The sequence below is a fragment of the Dendropsophus ebraccatus genome, chromosome 3, assembly GCF_027789765.1.
Source record: "Dendropsophus ebraccatus isolate aDenEbr1 chromosome 3, aDenEbr1.pat, whole genome shotgun sequence".
NCBI lineage: Eukaryota > Metazoa > Chordata > Amphibia > Anura > Hylidae > Dendropsophus > Dendropsophus ebraccatus.
Genome location: NC_091456.1, coordinates 187,646,585 through 187,667,426, shown reverse-complemented (window position 1 = coordinate 187,667,426; position 20,842 = coordinate 187,646,585). Strand labels below are relative to the sequence as shown.

At 45.2% G+C, this 20,842-nt stretch overlaps 4 protein-coding genes across 5 annotated transcripts in view; 1 reads left to right on the top strand and 3 right to left on the bottom strand.

The window, feature by feature from the left end:
- LOC138787576 (zinc finger protein 585A-like) overlaps positions 1–18,053 on the bottom strand; it is a 32,589-nt gene extending 14,536 nt beyond the window's left edge. The window contains exons 1-3 of the mRNA XM_069964922.1: positions 16,882–18,053; positions 16,642–16,657; positions 1,714–1,800 (exon numbers count right to left, since the gene is read on the bottom strand). Of these exons, the coding sequence (XP_069821023.1) occupies positions 1,714–1,800; positions 16,642–16,657; positions 16,882–17,642 (864 nt within the window). The 5' untranslated portion in view covers positions 17,643–18,053. The remainder of the gene's footprint in view (positions 1–1,713; positions 1,801–16,641; positions 16,658–16,881) is intronic.
- The window catches only part of LOC138786591 (oocyte zinc finger protein XlCOF7.1-like), a 496,490-nt gene that overhangs the window by 225,918 nt on the left and 249,730 nt on the right, over positions 1–20,842 (top strand). The gene's annotated exons all lie outside the window — the stretch shown is intronic.
- LOC138786766 (gastrula zinc finger protein XlCGF26.1-like) overlaps positions 1–20,842 on the bottom strand; it is a 223,792-nt gene that overhangs the window by 196,667 nt on the left and 6,283 nt on the right. The window lies entirely within an intron of this gene.
- Positions 11,854–13,225, bottom strand: LOC138786789 (zinc finger protein OZF-like). The gene has a single exon (XM_069963842.1). It carries the CDS (start codon positions 13,203–13,205, stop codon positions 12,108–12,110), a length of 1,098 nt encoding a protein of 365 aa, XP_069819943.1. The 5' UTR covers positions 13,206–13,225; the 3' UTR covers positions 11,854–12,107.

Genomic DNA, 20,842 nt, shown 5'->3' with positions numbered 1-20,842 from the left:
GATCCTCCAGCATCACATCCTTGTACTGATCCTTGTGTCCTTCTACATACTCCCACTCCTCCATGGAGAAATAGACCGCCACGTCCTGACACCTTATAGGAACCTGACACACACAATGATCACACAGTCATCCCCCCCCCTCCAGTGGTGTTACTGTATAATGTCCCAGCATTCCCAGCAGCCACAGTCTCACCTCTCCACTCAGCAGCTCCACCATCTTGTTGGTGACTTCTAGGATCTTCTCTTCCTCCATTTCCTCATGTATCAGGGGCCCCGGGATTGGGCTCAGGGTTCTTCCCCATCCTTCACACCCAGGGGCCCCACAGCGCCCACTAGAGGACTTCTTCACTACTGTGTAATCCTGTGTATGGAGAGACACATTACTATCACTCCATCCATTCCCAGAATCCCTCACCTCTCCAGTCCTATCCATCTGTTATTCCATAGATAAGAATGATGTCATGATGACATCACTCCCAGAATCCCTCACCTCTCCAGTCCTATCCATCTGTTATTCCATAGATAAGAATGATGTCATGATGACATCACTCCCAGAATCCCTCACCTCCCCAGTCCTATCCATCTGTTATTCCATAGATAAGAATGATGTCATGATGACATCACTCCCAGAATCCCTCACCTCTCCAGTCCTATCCATCTGTTATTCCATAGATAAGAATGATGTCATGATGACATCACTCCCAGAATCCCTCACCTCTCCAGTAAGCAGGAAGAGTATGTGTAGGGTGAGGGTTATTATCCTCTCGGCCATCTTGTCTCTGTCTCCCTCCATGGTTGATGGGTCGGTCTCTTATATAGAAGATATCAGCAGAGGATCCTGTAGAGATGAATAGAAAGTAGAGGATACAATGGATAATAAAGAATGGGAATAAAAATGACAACTTGTCTGGCAAACAACAAACCCGGCACAGCGATAAAAAGAAACAAGTTAAGAATGTGTAAAGATGTGTTGAGCTCTTGTGATGCGTCAGAGAAAGAAAACTTCATCCTCACAACTCAGCACTGAAGGACAGTTGGGGGGGGGGGGGCAGCTAATGTCTTATGGGCCCTGGTGCAAGAGGTCAACCTGGCCGCCAACCCAACCCAACCTTCCTAAGGTCACTGTGTTCCTACTATTAGAGGGGTTATCCAGTGTTAGAAAAATATGGCCACTTTCTTCCAGAGACAGCACCACTCTTGTCTCCAGTTGCACTGTGGATTGCTAATAGGCCAAGTTGAAAAACTGCACCCAGCCTGGAGACCAGAGTAGTGTTGTCTCTGGAAGAAAGTGTCCATGTTTTTTTTTTAAATACATTTTATTAAGGCCCAAGAGCAACCTTATAGATGACCAAAGTGTCTGATATTTGATCTTTGAGGAGTTTATAAAATGTACTCGTGTAGCCGTCAGGCCCAGGTGCCTCAGAGTTCTTAAGAGACGCAATGGTTTCTTTAACGTTGGTCGAGAAGATGGGGGCATTAGGAAAATTGAGTTGTTCTGGCGTTATACAGGGAGGTGTAATTTTATTGAGCAGTGTATCGGGGTTTGGGGAGGGAGAAGTAGTGCCGGTATAAAGGTCAGTATTGTACCTGCCCACCCAGTCAATTATTTGCTTCGGGTTAGAAAGATCTAATGGGATGAAAGGGTTTGAGCCCCCTGCAGATTGGCCTAGAAGTTTCCTGTTTTATTACTAAATCAATGCAGTAAGCCCTTACATTCCCGCTGTGAGTTTTCGTCACCCAGTCATGAAGGTTTTGTTCGGCACTGATCCAGGATTCCCTGAGGGCGGCGGACTGATAATGCTGTACAGAAACACAGAAAGGCTGTATGGGATTGTCTCCGCTTCATGCTTGCTCAGACTGCTGCCTCCTCTATGGACGGCCTCCAAAAAGTATGTGATCCGATTTGTGTTCACCATGTTCCTCTAACTCTGGGAGTAGTGTTAGTCCGAACCTGAACGTTCGGTATTTGATTAGCGGTGGCTGCTGAGGTTGGAGAAAGCTCTAAGGTTGTCTGGAAAACATGGATACAGCCAATGACTATATCCATGTTTTCCACATAGCCTTAGGGCTTTATCCAACTTCAGCAGCCAGCGGTAATCAAATGCCGAAAGTTCATTGTTTTCTCTACTCTATCTGGGAGTGCTTAAAGGGGTTATCCAATATTCTCCACAGTGCTCCCCTACTATCCCCCATCCACAGCGCCCCCTCTCCCCTAAACACTTTAAAACTCTTACCTGTCTGGCAGCCAGTGGGCAGATCGCAGGAAGCCGCCTGCAGAGCTGTACAGGAGCCGTGTGCTTCCCCTGTGCTTCCAGGACCTGCTGTGATGTCACAGTCATGTGATCAGTCACATGGAGGAGGAGGAGTCACATGATCAGGGGCTGCTGCTCAGTGTATGCAGGACTCTGCTGTGCTGGATGAGCTGAAGTGATGTGTGTGCAGCAGAGCTGTGTGTGTGTGATGTGTGTGGAGCAGAGCTGTGTGTGTGTTATATATGCCTGCAGCAGAGCCCTGTGTGTAATGTACATGTAGCAGAGCCCTGTGTGTAATGTACATGTAGCTGAGCTGTATATGTGTAATGTACATGTAGCTGAGCTGTATGTGTGTAATGTACATGTAGCTGAGCTGTATATGTGTGTAATGTACATGTAGCTGAGCTGTATATGTGTAATGTACATGTAGCTGAGCCGTATGTGTGTAATGTACATGTAGCTGAGCTGTATATGTGTAATGTACATGTAGCTGAGCTGTATATGTGTGTAATGTACATGTAGCTGAGCTGTATGTGTGTAATGTACATGTAGCTGAGCTGTATATGTGTAATGTACATGTAGCTGAGCTGTATGTGTGTAATGTACATGTAGCTGAGCTGTATGTGTGTAATGTACATGTAGCTGAGCTGTATATGTGTAATATACATGTAGCTGAGCTGTATATGTGTAATGTACATGTAGCTGAGCTGTATGTGTGTAATGTACATGTAGCTGAGCTGTATATGTGTAATGTACATGTAGCTGAGCTGTATGTGTGTAATGTACATGTAGCTGGGCTGTATATGTGTAATGTACATGTAGCTGAGCTGTATGTGTGTAATGTACATGTAGCTGAGCTGTATGTGTGTAATGTCCATGTAGCTGAGCTGTATGTGTGTAATGTACATGTAGCTGAGCTGTATGTGTGTAATGTACATGTAGCTGAGCTGTATATGTGTAATGTACATGTAGCTGAGCTGTATGTGTGTAATGTACATGTAGCTGAGCTGTATGTGTGTAATGTACATGTAGCTGGGCTGTATATGTGTAATGTACATGTAGCTGAGCTGTATGTGTGTAATGTACATGTAGCTGAGCTGTATGTGTGTAATGTACATGTAGCTGGGCTGTATATGTGTAATGTACATGTAGCTGAGCTGTATATGTGTAATGTACATGTAGCTGAGCTGTATGTGTGTAATGTACATGTAGCTGAGCTGTATATGTGTAATGTACGTGTAGCTGGGCTGTATATGTGTAATGTACATGTAGCTGAGCTGTATGTGTGCACAGTAGAGCTGTATATGTGTATTGTACATGTAGCTGAGCTGTATGTGTGTAATGTAAATGTAGCTGAGCTGTATGTGTGCACAGTAGAGCTGTATGTGTGTAATGTACATGTAGCTGAGCTGTATATGTATAATGTACATGTAGCTGAGCTGTATATATGTGTAATGTACATGTAGTTGAGCTGTATGTGTGTAATGTACATGTAGCTGAGCTGTATGTGTGTAATGTAAATGTAGCTGAGCTGTATGTGTGCACAGTAGAGCTGTATGTGTGTAATGTACATGTAGCTGAGCTGTATATGTATAATGTACATGTAGCTGAGCTATATATGTGTAATGTACATGTAGCTGAGCTGTATATGTGTAATGTACATGTAGCTGAGCTGTATGTGTGTAATGTACATGTAGCAGAGCTGTATATGTGTAATGTACATGTAGCTGAGCTGTATATATGTGTAATGTACATGTAGCTGAGCTGTATATGTGTAATGTACATGTAGCTGAGCTGTATATGTGCAATGTACATGTAGGGGAGCTGTATGTGTGCAATGTACATGTAGCTGAGCTGTATGTGTACATAGTAAGGCTGGGTTCACACTATGTATATTTGAGGCTGTATTTGGTCCTCATGTCAGGTCCTCATAGCAACCAAAACCAGGAGTGGATTAAAAACACAGAAAGGCTCTGTCCACACAATGTTGAAATTGAGTGGATGGCCGCCATATAACGGTAAATAACTTCCATTATTTCAATATAACAGCCGTTGTTTTAAAATAACAGCAAATATTTGCCATTAAATGACGGCCATCCACTCAATTACAACATTATGTGAACAGAGCCTTTCTGTGTTTTCAATCCACTCCTGGTTTTGGTTGCTATACAGCCTCAAATATACGTAGTGTGAACATAGCCTAAAGCTGTATATGGTGAATGCTGCTCTTAGTTTAATGTGCTTTTCAGTAATTGTGAATTTTAGTCTAATACAAATTTACATTATTATTTATATTCATAAGTAGAAAGGACAGCCACCCCTACCTATGTATATACAACAATACATAATGAGACCGGTGTATAGGTAGCTGTGACCGTAAGCTGCAGCAGGCAAGTTGAACAGTGTATTGGCAGTATAAGGAACGCCCCCAGTTTTCCTAGTGAGCTCATTTACATAATGCTTTTTAATTAAAGTTCCCGAAAACAAGGGAAAGTAGACCGGCATCGGAAAGATGAGGTACGCGGCTGCAGGGAGATATCAGGTTCGTTTGCCCAAACCTGTTGATAGTTTTCCTTTATGGTGCGTTCACACCTACAGGATCTGCAGCTGATTTTCTGCAGCAGATTTCATTTAAATAACTGAACACAGCATCAAATCTGCTGCAGATCTGCTGCAGATCCTGTAGGTGTGAACGCACCCTTAAGGAGATTCAAAAAAGTCTCTTGGAAACGTCTACCATACAGTCAGGGGCCCTCATACATCCTTTTTGTGTGATGTTTTTCAGGTGTTTAGGTGTTTTTGTGCTGAACTTTTTTTCCCTCTGCCATCACATGACCTATTTGGTGGAGTACAAAAGGTCACAAAAAAGCCAGCACAGCAAAGGTGTTTCTTGTACAATCCCATTAAAGTCTATAGGTATGTTCACACTGAGCAAAATTGTCAGCATTCCATGGCGGAGTCCTAATCTCCCACATCCCCAAACCCCACCGACAAATGATCTTCAGAATCAGGGTGGCATAAGCCAGAAGATGCCTGTGTGGTGTGCTGAGATCCTTCACTTGCCCTCCTGTCTCCCATTCCTGGAAGAAAGGCCGAAACCATCCCCTACAGGAGAATACCCACGGAGGAGCCCTCTCTTTCCAGAGGTTTGCAATGTTGGTTTTAAGAAAAGTATTCACCAGGAACACCACGGGGTTGACCATACACAACCCCCCTTGTCTCCTCATACGGTAAGTAATGACCATACACAACCCCCCTTGTCTCCTCGTACGGTAAGTAATGACCATACACAACCCCCCTTGTCTCCTCATACGGTAAGTAATGACCATACACAACCCCCCTTGTCTCCTCGTACGGTAAGTAACCTCCCTCTTGACTATTTTCAGTCTATTCCCCCATAACAGCTGGAAGAACACACTGTAGACCCGAGTCCAGAGCGGTTCTGTCAAAATGCAAACACTGCCCAGATATATCAGCAAAGGGAGCAGGAATGTTTTGATCAGGTTAACCCTTTCCCTGAGCGTCAAAGACCAACCCTTCCACTGATCCACCTTCTGAGCGGTGGTCTTAAGCCTTCTGTCCCAGTTTTGTTTGGGGTAATCCCCTTGGCCGCATTCGATGCCGAGAACTTTTGCAAACTCCTGGGGCTCTGGAAGGGTGTCCGGGAGATCAAATCCAGGATTTCCACCTCCCAGCCAGAGACTCTCACACTTATCCTGGTTGATCTTGGATGCCCCTGAGTACGCTCCACCTCTGACATCACCTCTGCATTTCCTCTTGTGAGGAGACAAATAGGTTGACACCGTCGGCGTACACTACCACCCTTAGAGTGGAATCAGGCACCGCCAGGTCCATTCTCACCACTGCCAATGGTCCACAATCAATCCTCCTAAGGAATGGATCCATAGACTGTACTGTACTACAAAGCCTGTAACATCGTTAATAAACAAGGTAAACTAAAGGGGGCCCAGTACTGACCCTTGGGGTACACCGCTTCTTACTGGGGACCGTTCGGAGTAGGAATCATTGACCACCACTCTCTGGGTATGATTATTAAGCCACTTTTCAATCCAGTTACAGACTAAACTTTCTAAACCAGGGGTCCCCAAACTAAGGCCCGCGTGCCGGATGCGGCCCCCGCTGCACTTCCAGAAGAAACAACTTTCATTTGTGGTCAGTGAGAGGACCCACCCTTCTGGATCACACCAGCTGCAGCCAAACTCCACCGCCGCCTATCCCTGACCCTGCCCCACATCTATGCCGCCGCCATCCCCGGGCCCTTGTTCAGCAAAGCGCTGACAGCGTGTCCTACTATCCTCCTGAGTGCAAGTGACAGTTACGTTGCTCATGCAGGACGCAGCATGACGTCACTTGCCTCGGCATGCTGCGGTTGGACCTGTGTGAGCTTGGCTTACCTCACTGTCATCCTGACAGGGCTGCCTCCTCCAAGCAGAACAGCACCCAGTGTGGTGAGGGGGGGGGGGGGGGAGTGAGGAGGGAGTTGAAAGGGGGTGAGGGGGGCTTATTGAGGGTGTGAAGGGGGAGTAAGGGGGCTGGTTGAGAGGATGAAGGGGGAGTGAGGGGGCTGGTTGAGGGGATAAAGGGGGAGTGAGGGGGCTGGTTGAGGGGGTGAGGGGGTAAAGGGTGAGTAAGGGGTTTAGTGGGGGCTGGATGAGAAGTGGAAGGAAAGAGGCATGCTTTTACTTTGGGGGTGGTGGGTGGGGGTTGTAGCATTTTGCATTGGGATTTGATTAGTTTTTTTTTATAGTCCGGCCCTCCGACGGTCCTAGGGACAGTGAACTGGCCCCCTGTGTGAAAAGTTTGGGGACCCCTGTTCTAAACCCATAGACCTTAACCTCTTAAGGACCCATGACGTACCGGTACGCGGGTCCTTTAAGAGGGCGCCGCGGACCGGCCGCATGCGATCGGGAGAGATGGCCTGCAGAAATACACTGCAGGCCATCTCTCCCTGTCGGCATGGGGGTTGTTAACCCCCCACATGCCGACGATCGCCGCTATTGGCTTATCAGTTCAGATCAGCCAATAGCGGCGATCGGAACCTTTCCGGGCCATCGGTTACCCGATGACCCGTAAAAAAATGGCGGTCGGTGCTGTCCGAGGACGGCACCGACCGCCATTACTGTAAAAAGTAATGGTGGTCACAGTGCCACCGGCCCGATCGCCGTGAACGGCCGGCCGGTACCGGCCGGCCATTCACGGCGATCAAAGTCCCCAAAAAATATAAATACCTGCTCCGGACCCCTCAGCTAGGTAGCTGAGGGGTCCAGAGCAGGTATTTGTACATTACTCACCTGTCCCGGTGTCCTGATTGGCGTCTTCCGGGCTTGCGGCGTCCTAGTCTTCTGGTCGGGTCTTCGGCTCCTTCCGTGATGTCCCGTTCGGCTTTTTTCGGCTCCAGCGTCGTCTTTTTTCGGATCTTGCGCTCTGCTGCCCCCTAGCGGCTGATAAGTGTAATACACGTATCAGCCACTATAGGGATGTTCAGTATGTAATAAAGGTTTTTTTTTTTTTTTTTACCAAATTTTTTTTTTTCTATTTTCCGCACCCTATCGCCGCTGAGTGTTGATCAGCATCGCACGAAAGTGCGCTGCTAATCAGCAACACCATTTTTGGCGTAGGGTTTTTTTTTTATACTTACTGTAAAAAACACTACATTACACCACACTACACTACATTGAATAAAGTTTGACACTACACCACTACATACCCCATATACCAATTTCTATATAAAAGTGGCCCCCGGCGTGTTTTCGGTATCGGACGCATACGCTATTATTGCCTCCGACACCATAACAGCCAGTGAGGATGAATGGGGAGGATCCTTCGTTCCTCCATTCATCCTCATCCTCCAATGATGTATCTGGGGGTAACGTAGCGTACGCTGCCTCACAGACACGTCTTTTCCGCCAGTACCGTCCCAATAAGAGATGACGGTATGGCTTGAAATTCTACTAACTCTGTGAGAGTACCTCAGGGTACACTTACAGATTTAGCGTACATGCACACTGCGCAATGGCGAAGGATAACCCTTTGTGCATTCCACAGCTGGCACCCGCCAGCGGACTGATGCAGGCGCGTGTCTCCACCCGTGTCATAGACTCCATGTTATGCACGGGTGGATTCCGTTGTCCGTCCAAAGAATGAACACATTGGTCGGAGATCGGAATCCGCCCGTGCATAGAATGGAGTCTATGACACGGACGGAGACGCACGCCCGCATCAGTCCGCCGGTGGGTTCCAGCTGTGGAATGCACAAAGGGTTATCCTTCGCCATTCCGCAGTGTGCATGTACCCTTAGAGTGTATGAAGGAAGGGACACCCGAATCCAGCCCCCAGATGCCCCTACAATGCCCCCCCCATCCTCAGAGTTAGTGGGGAGATCATTCGGGAACTGATCTTCCCACTGCTGGATATAGGTTACCACCTGTACGGGGATAACTTTATACCGGCACCCCCTCTTTCGGTCCCTCGCTGCCCGAGCTACTGTAGCAGTAATATCAGCCCTAATATTTAGCAGCCATGGAGCGGACCCAGCGCTTCTGGATATGAAGGGATCAGGAGGGACACCATTTTCCAGTGTGACGCCTGTCCTGATCACCCCGGCCTCTGCATACTGGATCGCTTCAAGGCGTACCACACGTCATTGGGGTTCTACATTATCTAAATTCTGTCCCTTATTCCTATTTCAGGGGTCACGTTGATCCGGGGATTATTCTGATCGCCATTATGGAGTCGGGAAGGAATTTTCCCCTGTGATGAGGCTACTGTCGTCTGCCTCACGAGGGGTTTTTGCCTTCCTCTGGATCAACACAGGTTGAATTTGATGGACACCTCTCATTTTCAACCTTATAAACTAATAATTGGCATAATACCCCCAAATAAATTAGAATTGTCCCTTTTCCCCAGCTAAGTAGGTATGGCCGCCATTCCCATTAGAGGATGCCATGATGCAATTACAAAGCCTCTGTGTGGCCAGGACAGTAGAAACCCCTCACAAGTGACCCCATTCTGGAAACTAAACCCCATAAGGAATCTAACAAGGGGAGCAGCGGGTATATGGCCCCCTGGTGACGGACACATTTGGGACGTGAAAATGAAAAAAATGGTAATTTTTATTTTCACGGCACATGTTCTACACATGTGCCCATCACCAGTGGGGTCCATATGCTCACTGTACCCCTCGTTAGATTCCTTATGGGGTGTAATTTCCAGAATGGGGGTCACTTGTGGGGGGTTTCTACTGTCCTGGCAGCACAGGAAATACCCCACAGGTGGACATAAAGCACCATGCGGGTGCAGGGTAAGCCTCCAAAGAGAAGGAGCGCCATTTGGTTTTTTGAGGCTGGATTTGGCTGGAATGGATTTCGAGGGGCCATGTTGCATTTAAAAGGCCCCTGTGTTGCCAAGACAGTTGAAACCCCCCACAAGTGACCCCATTATGGAAACTACACCCCTCAAGGAATGTAACAAGGGGTGTAGTGAGCATATGGACAGTAATGAGGTGTTCCAGCAGCTGCAGGTATAAGAGGGGGCAGTATTGAGGTGTTCCAGCAGTTGCAGGTATAGGAGGGGGCAGTAATGAGGTGTTTCAGCAGCCACAGGTATAGGAGGGGGGCAGTAATGAGGTGTTCCAGCAGCCGCAGATATAAGAGGGGCAGTAATAGGGTGTTCAAGCAGATGCAGGTATAAGAGGGGGAGCATCATGTAATTGATGGATGTTTTGTTACACACTCAACATGAACTCCACCTTGGCAACAGAAATTTGTGTGAATATTAGAGATCAGCAAGCTTTTCAAAAGTTCGGTAGATTTGCAGAATTTTGGCTATGGATCTTGCAATGTGGTGACGTTTTTTTGTGGGTGTTTTCAGGAAGATAGTTTCTATTGTGCCAAAGTAGTAATCAATAAATAAAAAAACTGCAAACTTTTTATCACTGCAACTGTTGTGACCCGGAGAATATATTTATTTTGCTATTTTTACCGCACGCTGAATAGTGTGAGTTTAGTATTAAAAAAAGAAAATTTAATTTTTCATGATATTTTGATGTTTTTCACAAAAAATACACAAGATAGTGACCAACTTTTGTCACGAAAAAAACCATCTCAGAATCGCTAGCAAAATGCGGCTCGGTAATGGTTCAGTTCAGACAAACCAGAACTTTGCGGCAAAGCTCTGTGAAACTTTTCAACCGAACTTTCTGAAAAGTTCTCTCATGTCTAATAAAAATGTCTCCTCCCCACTGATGTGATTTTGCAATAAAACATTTCCCACATTGAGAGCATGAAAATTTCTTTGTGTGTAAATATTCTTACATTTATTAAAAATTTGCTTTCAGAGTATAACATTTCCTACATTCACGTCATCTTGAAAGACTTCTCACATTCTGGGCATAAAAATGACTTTTCCTTCCTACTTATTGTAATAAGTGGGAACGGGAACTAAACATGAAATTTACGGAAGAGCAGTGGGCTAAGTGTTTTTTCCTGACCCATAAGGCTGTCATTGCCACTAGATCCCAGGAGACCTGTTATAAGATCCTGACCAGATGGTATAGGGTCCCTCAGGCCCTTCATAGATGGTATCCAGAGGTTTCAGAGGAGTGCTGGAGATGTGGCTCCGATGTAGGTTCTATGACACACATCTGGTGGTATTGCCCTAGAGTGCAACCGTTCTGGCAGTTAGTGCTTCAACTCATATCAGAAATAACGGGTGCCTGCGTCCCCAGCACTCCAGAAGCTGTCCTTCTTTTCATGTTCCCCATACCCCAACAAAAATTCAAAAGATCCTTGCTGCGACACCTTCTGCAGGCTGCAAAAACGGTAATCCCGCGACACTGGCGATCTCCAGATCCACCGTCCCTAGAGGAGTGGTTTACGGAGGTTTCCCATGTTTATCATATGGAAGACCTGCTGGCCTCCACCCCACAAACATCCAAGACATGTTCTAAATCCTGGTTTCCCTGGCTGGAATTCCTGTCTTCCCCTAGATACCGCTCGATTACTGCCCCGGCCTCGCTGTTGGGACCTGCGACTCCCCCGGACGCCTCTTCGGGGAATTAATGTGCACCGAAACCCGACCCTCCCCCCCCCCCCCCCTCCCCCCGGACCTTTAACTACCAAGGGGCCTCCGGAGCACTCGGATTCCTTCCCCCTCTCCTTTTGTTCTCTTTTGTCCCTCTTACTCCCACCCTTCCTACTTTTTGTCCCCCTTCTTTTCTTGCTCTTGTTTGGTTCACTGTATTCTCCTTTCCAATATGACTGATCTATGTATTGCTCTCTATACACGTGATTTATACTTGTGTTGAGCCTGTCGGCTTTATCCCTCCTGCCTAAGCAAATAGGTCTATGCTTCTTAGCCGTTACGGTGGTTCATAATTTTGATTACGGTTGTTGTTTCCTGTTTAGTTGTACAGGCCCTTAGTTCACCACGAACTCCGTTCCCCTCGTGGGAGCGGGATCAACTTCCTGGACATTGTTTATGTTTATGTCATGGCTGTATCTCCTGCTTTGATTCTTTGTACTTGTACTTCTTTCTTTGAATTTACAATAAAACTCTTTTAAATATGAAAAAAAAAAAAAATGACTTTTCCCCTGTGTGCATCCTCTGAAGTTTGACAATTTGTGTTGTAATTAAAAGACTTTCAACATTTATTGAATGAAAAACGACATCGTTCATATGAGTTATTTGATGTTTAACAAGTTCTGGTTTTCTTTGACAGCATTTACTACATTCTGAACATAAAAATTACTCCTCTCCTGTGTAAGTTCTCAGATTTTTTTTTAAAAAAGACAGGATTTCTGAAAAACACTCCCCACATTCTGAACATAGAACTGGCTATTTTCTTTTGTGGGTTCTTTGATGTGAACAAAGATTTGATTTACGAGTAAAACACTTCCCACAATCTGAACATGAAAATGGCTTCTCTTCTTTGTGAATTCTTTGATGTTTAACAAGATTTGATTTTTCTGTAAAACATTTCCCACAATCTGAACATGAAAATGGCTTCTCTTTTGTGTGAATTCTTTGGTGTTTAACAAGATTTGATTTCAGAGTAAAAAATTTCCCACAATCTGAACATGAAAACGGCTTCTCTTCTGCGTGAATTCTTTGATGTTTAACAAGATTTGATTTCAGAGTAAAACATTTCCCACATTCTGAACATGAAAATGCCTTCTCCTGTGAGTGAATTTTTCGATGCGAAAGAAGCCTTGATTTTTCAGTAAAACATTTCCCACATTCTGAACATGAAAATGGCTTCTCCCCTGTGTGAGTTCTCTTATGGTCAGCAAGATTTGATTTCACAGTAAAACATTTTCCACATTCTGAACATGAAAATGGCTTCTCCCCTGTGTGAGTTCTTTGATGATCAACAAGACCTGATTTCACTATAAAACATTTTCCACATTCAGAACATGAAAATGGTTTCTCCCCTGTGTGAGTTCTTTGATGGCGAAGAAGATTTGATTTCTGAGCAAAACCTTTACCACATTCGGAACATGAAAATGGCTTCTCCCCTGTGTGTGTTCTTTGATGGTCAACAAGACTTGATGTCTGAGTAAAACATTTCCCACATTCTGAACATGATAATGACTTCTTCCCTGTAAGATATTTTTTGTGAGTGAAACATTTTTCATGTTGTAAATATGAAAACTGAGGCTTTCCTGTATTTTCTCTTTGATGTTCATCGTCTTTTCTGTAAATGTCAGCTTGCTGTGATGGATCAGAAGATGGGACTTGTATAACAGGATGAGATGAGAGATCTTTGCTGTGAGGGGCTGAGGGTGTATCTGGGATAGTGGACGGCTCCTCATATGTATCTTGTGTGATATGATCCTCTGAGGAGATCTGATGTCCCCCTGAGCTCCTGGTAGAATCATCTGCAAAGGAGAAAACACAATTTCTCTTATTTCCCAGTAATAGAAGCTTAAACATATTGCAGACATGGAAAGTTACTCTTTTTTATGTAACATAATAAGAATGATCAGATCTGTTCCCATCCACAGGAAGTGTCAGGGAGAAGAATCTAGAAGCTGGAGGCCGGTGAGATGACGTCCCTAGTAGTAAAAGTAATGGAAACTCTTCTCAAATAAATAATAGGACTATTGACCCCCTACATACCGATAACCTGCAGGACCCCTACCAGCATGGCGTTACTGGGAGCAGATCACGGCCTCTTCTCTCATTTTCTGCATAAGTCACGTGGTGCAGTGACGTCACCGACCCGGCCGGCCTCTGGCTACATACGTCCTTTTTAAGTGGTCAGAGCCTTTCCAAACAGCTCTCTGGATCACCCTCCCTGAACAAGGGATGGCACAGCGACTTCCCAGTCTAGGGCCTATACTGACAGTGTGCAGGTTTCACCTCGAACACAGAAAACACTGCCCCCCCCCCCCCCCCCCCCCGTAAGGAAAATTCCTGACTACTTGCGATACTCAGTGCATATTACAGAAGCAGTATTCAGCTGGAATAGTATGGACCTGTCTGTGTCGGCTGCTGCTCGGTCCTCCTCCCTTCCTGCATATGAGCCTTGGGGAGCAGAAATTGGAATTGCAGTCACTCGAAACAGCGCTGTAACCTGAGTAGTATCTTATGTAAAGGGCCTTTTACACGGCCTGATTATTGTGCAAAAAAACATGAAATTTAAGCGATAATCTTCTGGTGTAAATGCGGCAATGATCAAGACTACAAACGAATATTTGCTTTCATGTCGTCGATCGTATCTTTTGGGCCGACCACAAAATCATTGTTAATCGTTCTCTAGTCTTTCAGTATAAACGCTCGTCGATCACAGTATATAGATACAAACACAATTACGGATATTCACAGAATATATACAACTGCATTTACGATTGTAATTATTATCACATTATAAACGTTTAATAGCGATTTATCTTCTCGTTTAAATGCGGTTAAATCGGTTAAAACTAAAAATCATCACTTTTCTTTCACTAAATAAGTGAATAACGCTGCCCGGAGGGCTCAGTGTGTGTGTGTGAGTGTATATACACTCACCGGCCACTTTATTAGGTACACCATGCTAGTAACAGGTTGGACCCCCTTTTGCCTTCAGAACTGCCTCAATTCTTCGTGGCATAGATACAACAAGGTGCTGGAAGCTTCCTCAGAGATTTTGGTCCATATTGACATGATGGCATCACACAGTTGCCGCAGATTTGTCGGCTGCACATCCATGATGCGAATCTCCCGTTCCACCACATCCCAAAGATGCTCTATTGGATTGAGATCTGGTGACTGTGGAGGCCATTTGAGTACAGTGAACTCGATGAGCTTGTGCAAATTGTAGCCTCAGTTTCCTGTTCTTAGCTGAAAGGAGTGGCACCCGGTGTGGTCTTCTGCTGCTGTAGCCCATCTGCCTCAAAGTTCGACGTACTGTGCGTTCAGAGATGCTCTTCTGCCTACCTTGGTTGTCTATTTGACGGTTGTCTATTTGAGTCACTGTTGCCTTTCTATCAGCTCGAACCAGTCTGCGCATTCTCCTCTGACCTCTGGCATCAACAAGGCATTTCCGCCCACAGAACTGCCGCTCACTGGATGTTTTTTCTTTTTCGGACCATTCTCTGTAAACCCAGAGATGGTTGTGCGTGAAAATCCCAGTAGATCAGCAGTTTCTGAAATACTCAGACCAGCCCTTCTGGCACCAACAACCATGCCACGTTCAAAGGCACTCAAATCACCTTTCTTCCCCATAGTGATGCTCGGTTTGAACTGCAGGAGATTGTCTTGACCATGTCTACATGCCTAAATGCACTGAGTTGCCGCCATGTGATTGGCTGATTAGAAATTAAGTGGTAACAGGCAGTTGGACAGGTGTACCTAATAAAGTGGCTGGTGAGTGTATACACATATACATACAGGGGACAAATGTAGCGCCCAGGAGTAATGTACCTGTGATCATGGACACCTGCGGACATTCACTATAATGGAAGGCCATCACTATCTCACTTTATTGTACTTTCAGGGGATAACTTGCACTGTGTTGTTCTGTTGTGCACACTTGTACTGGTTTATAGTATTGAACTTTGCTCTGTATATAAGGTCTTTTTGTTATGTTCACTGTAATTGCACTGTACCTGCACCATACTCTGAAGGGGTTAATATAAAGCCAAGCTATGACACAGGAAGCTTAGAAGCCGGTAGTTTTCTGCTGTTGCTGTGAGATAGTGTGCAGAGATGAGGTTTTGAAGGGAAAAAACAGACATGCTGATCTTTTCCCCCGGCTCGGGGGTTTGCCTGTATTGTTTTACACCTGAAAATTTCTTCAGTGAGTAACCAAAGCGAAGGTGGGAGGGTCACTCTCATATCCCATCAGGGGTATTTCCCTTCCCTGTTTATTTAAGCTGGAGACAGCTTAGAGACCCCAAAAGATGACGCATGGGTTGTGTCAGTTGCACTTTGTCCAATCAGTAACCTTGATATGTGTGTGTGTCGTGGAAAATGTCAGAGTTCTAGATTCAACAAGGTTTTGAAACACATTCTTTACACCAATTTTATTTTTTGTGTGGTGTGTGTGGGGGGGGGGAGAGGTGTTTAAGAAAATACAGTGGTGTGGGAAATTATTTTACAACTTATGGTTGTAGGAAAATTTACCACTCTTTTAGTTAATACATTAAAGGGGGGGGGGGGGGATTTATGAAGACCGGCGTACAAGGACGCCGGTCTTATATTAAGCTCCTCCCCTTTTTCTCGGCAGGATTCACTAACAGGCGTATGCCTCAGTGAATCTGCGCCCGGCTAACCAAATTTACACCTGCTTCCAGCAGGTGTAGATTTGCGTCATAATTTGCGCCTGCGAGCAGTAGTAAGTCATGATAAATGAGGCGCAGGAGGAGGCCACGCCTTCTCCCCGCCTCATCACACCCCTGCAAACTCCGCCTGCCCGCCCATCAGGCGAGCGGAGCGCATGGGAGGCTTACGCCAGGGAGAAGGGGCGAATCTGCACCTACTCACTGGTGTACAAATCATAAATATTTCTCTTTTGCGGGTTGTTATTTTTTGGGCTATTTGAATCTATCCAAATTGACCAGCTTTTCATTAACATTCTGTGGCAGTTGGATGGCAAATTGGACTCAATAGTCGTAGTATAGTTTAAAAAAAAAAAGAGTGAAATTTCAGTGGGGGCTTTATATAAAAAGGTAAGTCCAGCTACCACCGTCAACTGTTTGTGCTTGGCCCTTCAGGGTCGCAGAAAGTCTGAGTGCTCCTGCTGCCACCTTAGTGTGTCCTAGTGTGTGTCGAAGAGAGTCAGAGTGCTGGCGCTTTCTACTGGTGTCCTAGGAGAAAGTACCACTTTACGCTGCCAATCCACCGATGTCCATAGAGAAGAGGTAAGTATACACCGCTGACTCACCAACGTCCACTGCTGTCTAGTGTCCAAGGAGAAAAATTTATTTAATGCGGCTGGTGTCCACTGTTGTCCTTGGAGATAGTGTCACTTTATGTCGCTCATTTACCAATATCCACTGCTTTCCTGGGAGAAAACTGATGTTACGCCACTGATACGCCACAGCTGTCCACAGCTGTCTATGGCAGAAATTGGATGACTGACTTAAATTGTGATTTTTAAAAATTTTTTGAATATGAAAATAGCTTCTCTTCTGTGTGAATTCTTTGATGTTTAACAAGATTAGATTTTTCAGTAAAACATTTTCCACAACCTGAACATGAAAATGGCTTCTCATCTGTGTGAATTCTTTGATGTTTAGCAAGATTTGATTTCTGTGTAAAGCCTTTCCCACATTCTGAACATGAAAATGCCTTCTCTCCTGTGTGAGTTCTCTTATGGTCAACAAGATTTGATTTTACACTAAAACATTTTCCACATTCTGAACATGAAAATGGCTTCTCCCCTGTGTGATTTCTATGATGGTCAACAAGATTTGATTTCACCATAAAACATTTTCCACATTCAGAACATGAAAATGGCTTCTCCTGTGTGTGAATTCTTTGATGGCGAAGAAGATTTGATTTCTGATTAAAACATTTCCCACAATCTGAACATGAAACTGCCTTCTCCCCTCTACGATATGTTTTGTTAGTAAAGCGTTGTTCACGTTGTAAATATGAAAACTGAATCTTTCCTGTATTTTCTCTTTGATGTTCATCGTCTTCTCTGTAAATGTCAGCTTGCTGTGATGGAGCAGAAGATGGGACTTGTATAACAGGATGAGATGAGAGATCTTTGCTGTGAGGGGCTGAGGGTGTATCTGGGATAGTGGACGGCTCCTCATATGTATCTTGTGTGATATGATCCTCTGAGGAGATCTGATGTCCCCCTGAGCTCCTGGTAGAATCATCTGCAAAGGAGAAAACAGCATTTCTCTTATTTCCCAGTAATAGAAGCTTAAACATATTGCAGACATGGAAAGTTACTCTTTTTTATGTAACATAATAAGAATGATCAGATCTGTTCCCATCCACAGTAAGTGTCAGGGAGAAGAATCTAGAAGCTGGAGGCCGGGGAGATGACGTCCTTAGTAGTAAAAATAATGAAAACTCTTCTCGAATAAAAAAAATTAGGATTAGTCCTACCAGTAAACAGATTACTCCAAAAGCTTCACAACGGCAACACAGGAGTCATGATGTACTCTAGGGACAGGAAACACGACACAAGAGGTTAAAAGCTCCTCCCCTTCCCGCCTTCACCAGTGTATTTGAACTACATTTCTAGCACTCTGGTGGGTCGGTGGTGACCACTCTGGTAGTCGGCTTACCAGTAGGGCTAATTCTCATTAACTCTCCTCAGCTTCACGGCGGCACCACAGGAGATTGCCAACATTTACCTTAGGGAGGGACCACAGCTTATAGAACCTTCCTCCTGAAGGCTAGGTCTTCCCTGCTCTAAAGCTGAAGTCTGTAATGGCGAGTGAATGTTGTGATGTCCATATTTTACATATTGGTTCTATGGAAGTTGAAGCTCTTTCAGCCCAGGATGTAGAAATGGATCTAGTAGCGTGAGCTCTAATCAATAAGGGAGATGGTAAATTATAGGCCTCAATGATAGCTCCTCTAATCCATCTTACCAGGACACTTGGAGACTTTTTGCCTTTATTACATTCCTGGAATTGAATAAAAAAATGTTGATCTTTTCTCCAAGGTTAACAGACGTCTAGATATCGCAGGACGGATATTCGGACATCCAGAGTATGGATCTTTTCTTCCAGGTCATTCTTTGGATTTTTTACAAAAAGATGGAAGAATGATGTCTTCTGATCGGTGGTAATCTGAAACCAACTTAGGTATGACACAGTAGGGACAGGCTATGGTTAGAGCCTGGAGCTCACTTATTTGCCTTGCTGAGGAGATAGCTACTAAGAAAACAATCTCAAAGGAGGGTAGTCTCAAAGGAGCATCTGAAAGAGGTTCAAACGAAGATCTAGAAAGACCTTCCAAGACTACATTTAAATCCCAAGCGGATGAATATTTCTTATGGTAGGATTAATTCTTGATGCCTCTCTTATAAATCTCTTGATTGGCGATGGTCGGCTAGGTTGGTATCATACATAGCGGATAAAGCAGAAACTTGAACTTTAAGGATAGCAGGTTTAAGATCTTTCACCAAACCTGCCTGCACGAAGTCCAGAATTTGAGGTGTTGCAAAACTTTCTACAACTGCAAATTTATGTTTGCTGTGACTGCTTTCCTGCTTTTCATCATCGTGGAAATCAATGCACCTGAAAGTCCGCTATTCTTAAGGATGGACTTTTGAGGATCTAGGCAGAAAGATGAAGATGAGCTGGGTCTGGATGATATTCTGGACCCTGATGTAGAAGGTAGAGGGAGATAGACCATGGGCTACCTCGCTAACTTTTGAAGAACACCAAACCAACCTCTACGGCCAAATTGGAGACAATTACAGTGGTCCTTTCTGTTAAGATTTTCTGTAGTACCTTCAGGATTAAAGGAATCGGTAGAAGCCCATAGGCTCGGTGAAAGGACCAAGGCTGGGCTAGAGCATCCACTGCTCGACCTTTCAGATTTAATGAGAAAAAGATGTCCACTTTCCGGTTGTTCCTTGTAGTGAACAGGTCTATCTCTAGTACTCCCTAGTGGGAGGTGACCTGATTGAAAATGGCGTTCAGAAACCACTCGCCTGGATCTATGATGTTCCTGCTAGAATATTCGTTGTTCCCTTGAGTTGGTAGCAGACAGATCTGATGTTTTCTTCTGCCCAGTTGAAAATCTTGTCCGATAGGGACTGCAATGAAGTCCCCTTTGAGATGCCCTGGCGCCTTAGATGGGATTATAGCTGACATGTTGTCTTATAACACGTGAACATGTGCATTCTTTAATGTATGCTTGGCTTGAAGAAATAACATCTGCACGGCCTTTAGTTCTTGATAGTTGGAAGACATGTTTGTCATCTGCGGAGGCCATGTTCCCTGAAATAATAGAGATCCCATCTGGATCCCTAATTTTCTGGCATCTGTGTACACTAGTATTTTAGGGTGTGGATTCCAGGAAACCCCTTTGTTGGTCTGAAGCCACCACTTTAAAGATCTTCTCACCAAGGGTGTTATCCTGGAATCTGGGTTACTGGTATGGTTCTTTTTTCTTCACTGGTTTCCCCTCTGGTAGAAATTTTTTCTTATCTGCAGATTTTCCCAGGATTTTATCCGGGGCTGACCCAAAGACGTATTTCCCTTCAAATGAGATATCGCAGAGCTTAGGCTTCGAGATATTGTCACCTGACCATTTTTTTTAGCCACAAGCCTCTCCTGGCTGAATTGGTTAAGGCCCCGTCTTTCACTGCTATGCGAACAGACTCTGCAGAAAAATCTGCTAAGAAGGCAATTGCATCTTTTAAGAGTGGAAAAGAAACAAGAATTTGCTCTCACGGCTCGTCTCCGAGATGCTCCTCTAATTGGTTAATCCAAACATGCATTACTCTTATAATACACTTTGTAGCAATGTTATTCTTTAAAGGGAACCTGTCAGAGCCCCCTATACTCACCTAATCCCGCGGGGCCTGCTTCTGGAGGTGGTCGGGTGATGAAGATTTCAGCCGCTGCAGCCCGGCGCGCGCGCTGAGAGATGAGTCCAACACCCATAGAGAATGACAGGAGAGTCCATCCATTGAAGGATACTGTCTCCCAAATTTTTTTAAGGAGGCTTTCTGCCTTCCTATCCATAGGGTCTTTTAACCCCTTAGCGACCCATGACGTATCTGATACGTCATGGTGCCGCTCTGAACGGCGCTGATCCCGGCTGACACGTGCAGCCGGGCAGTGCCTCTATTAGCCGGCGCGGGTCCCGTTGCCGCGCCGGCTAATTAAGCCTCTAAGTGCAGCTGTCAAACCTGACAGCTGCACTTAGGGGCTCAGGTAAACACATCCCTGGTGTCTAGTGGGACGGATCTCCCCCCCGCGATGCGATCGCGGGGGGGGGAGATCCGTTCTTCTGCCCGTGCCGGGCCTCAGCGTCGGAATGACGCTGATCCCGGCTCGGCAATAGATTGCTATGGCCTGCAGCAGGCCATAGTAATCTATGACCGATCTAATTGATCTTTGCTGTATATATACACAGCATTGATCTCTATGAGAGATCAGTGC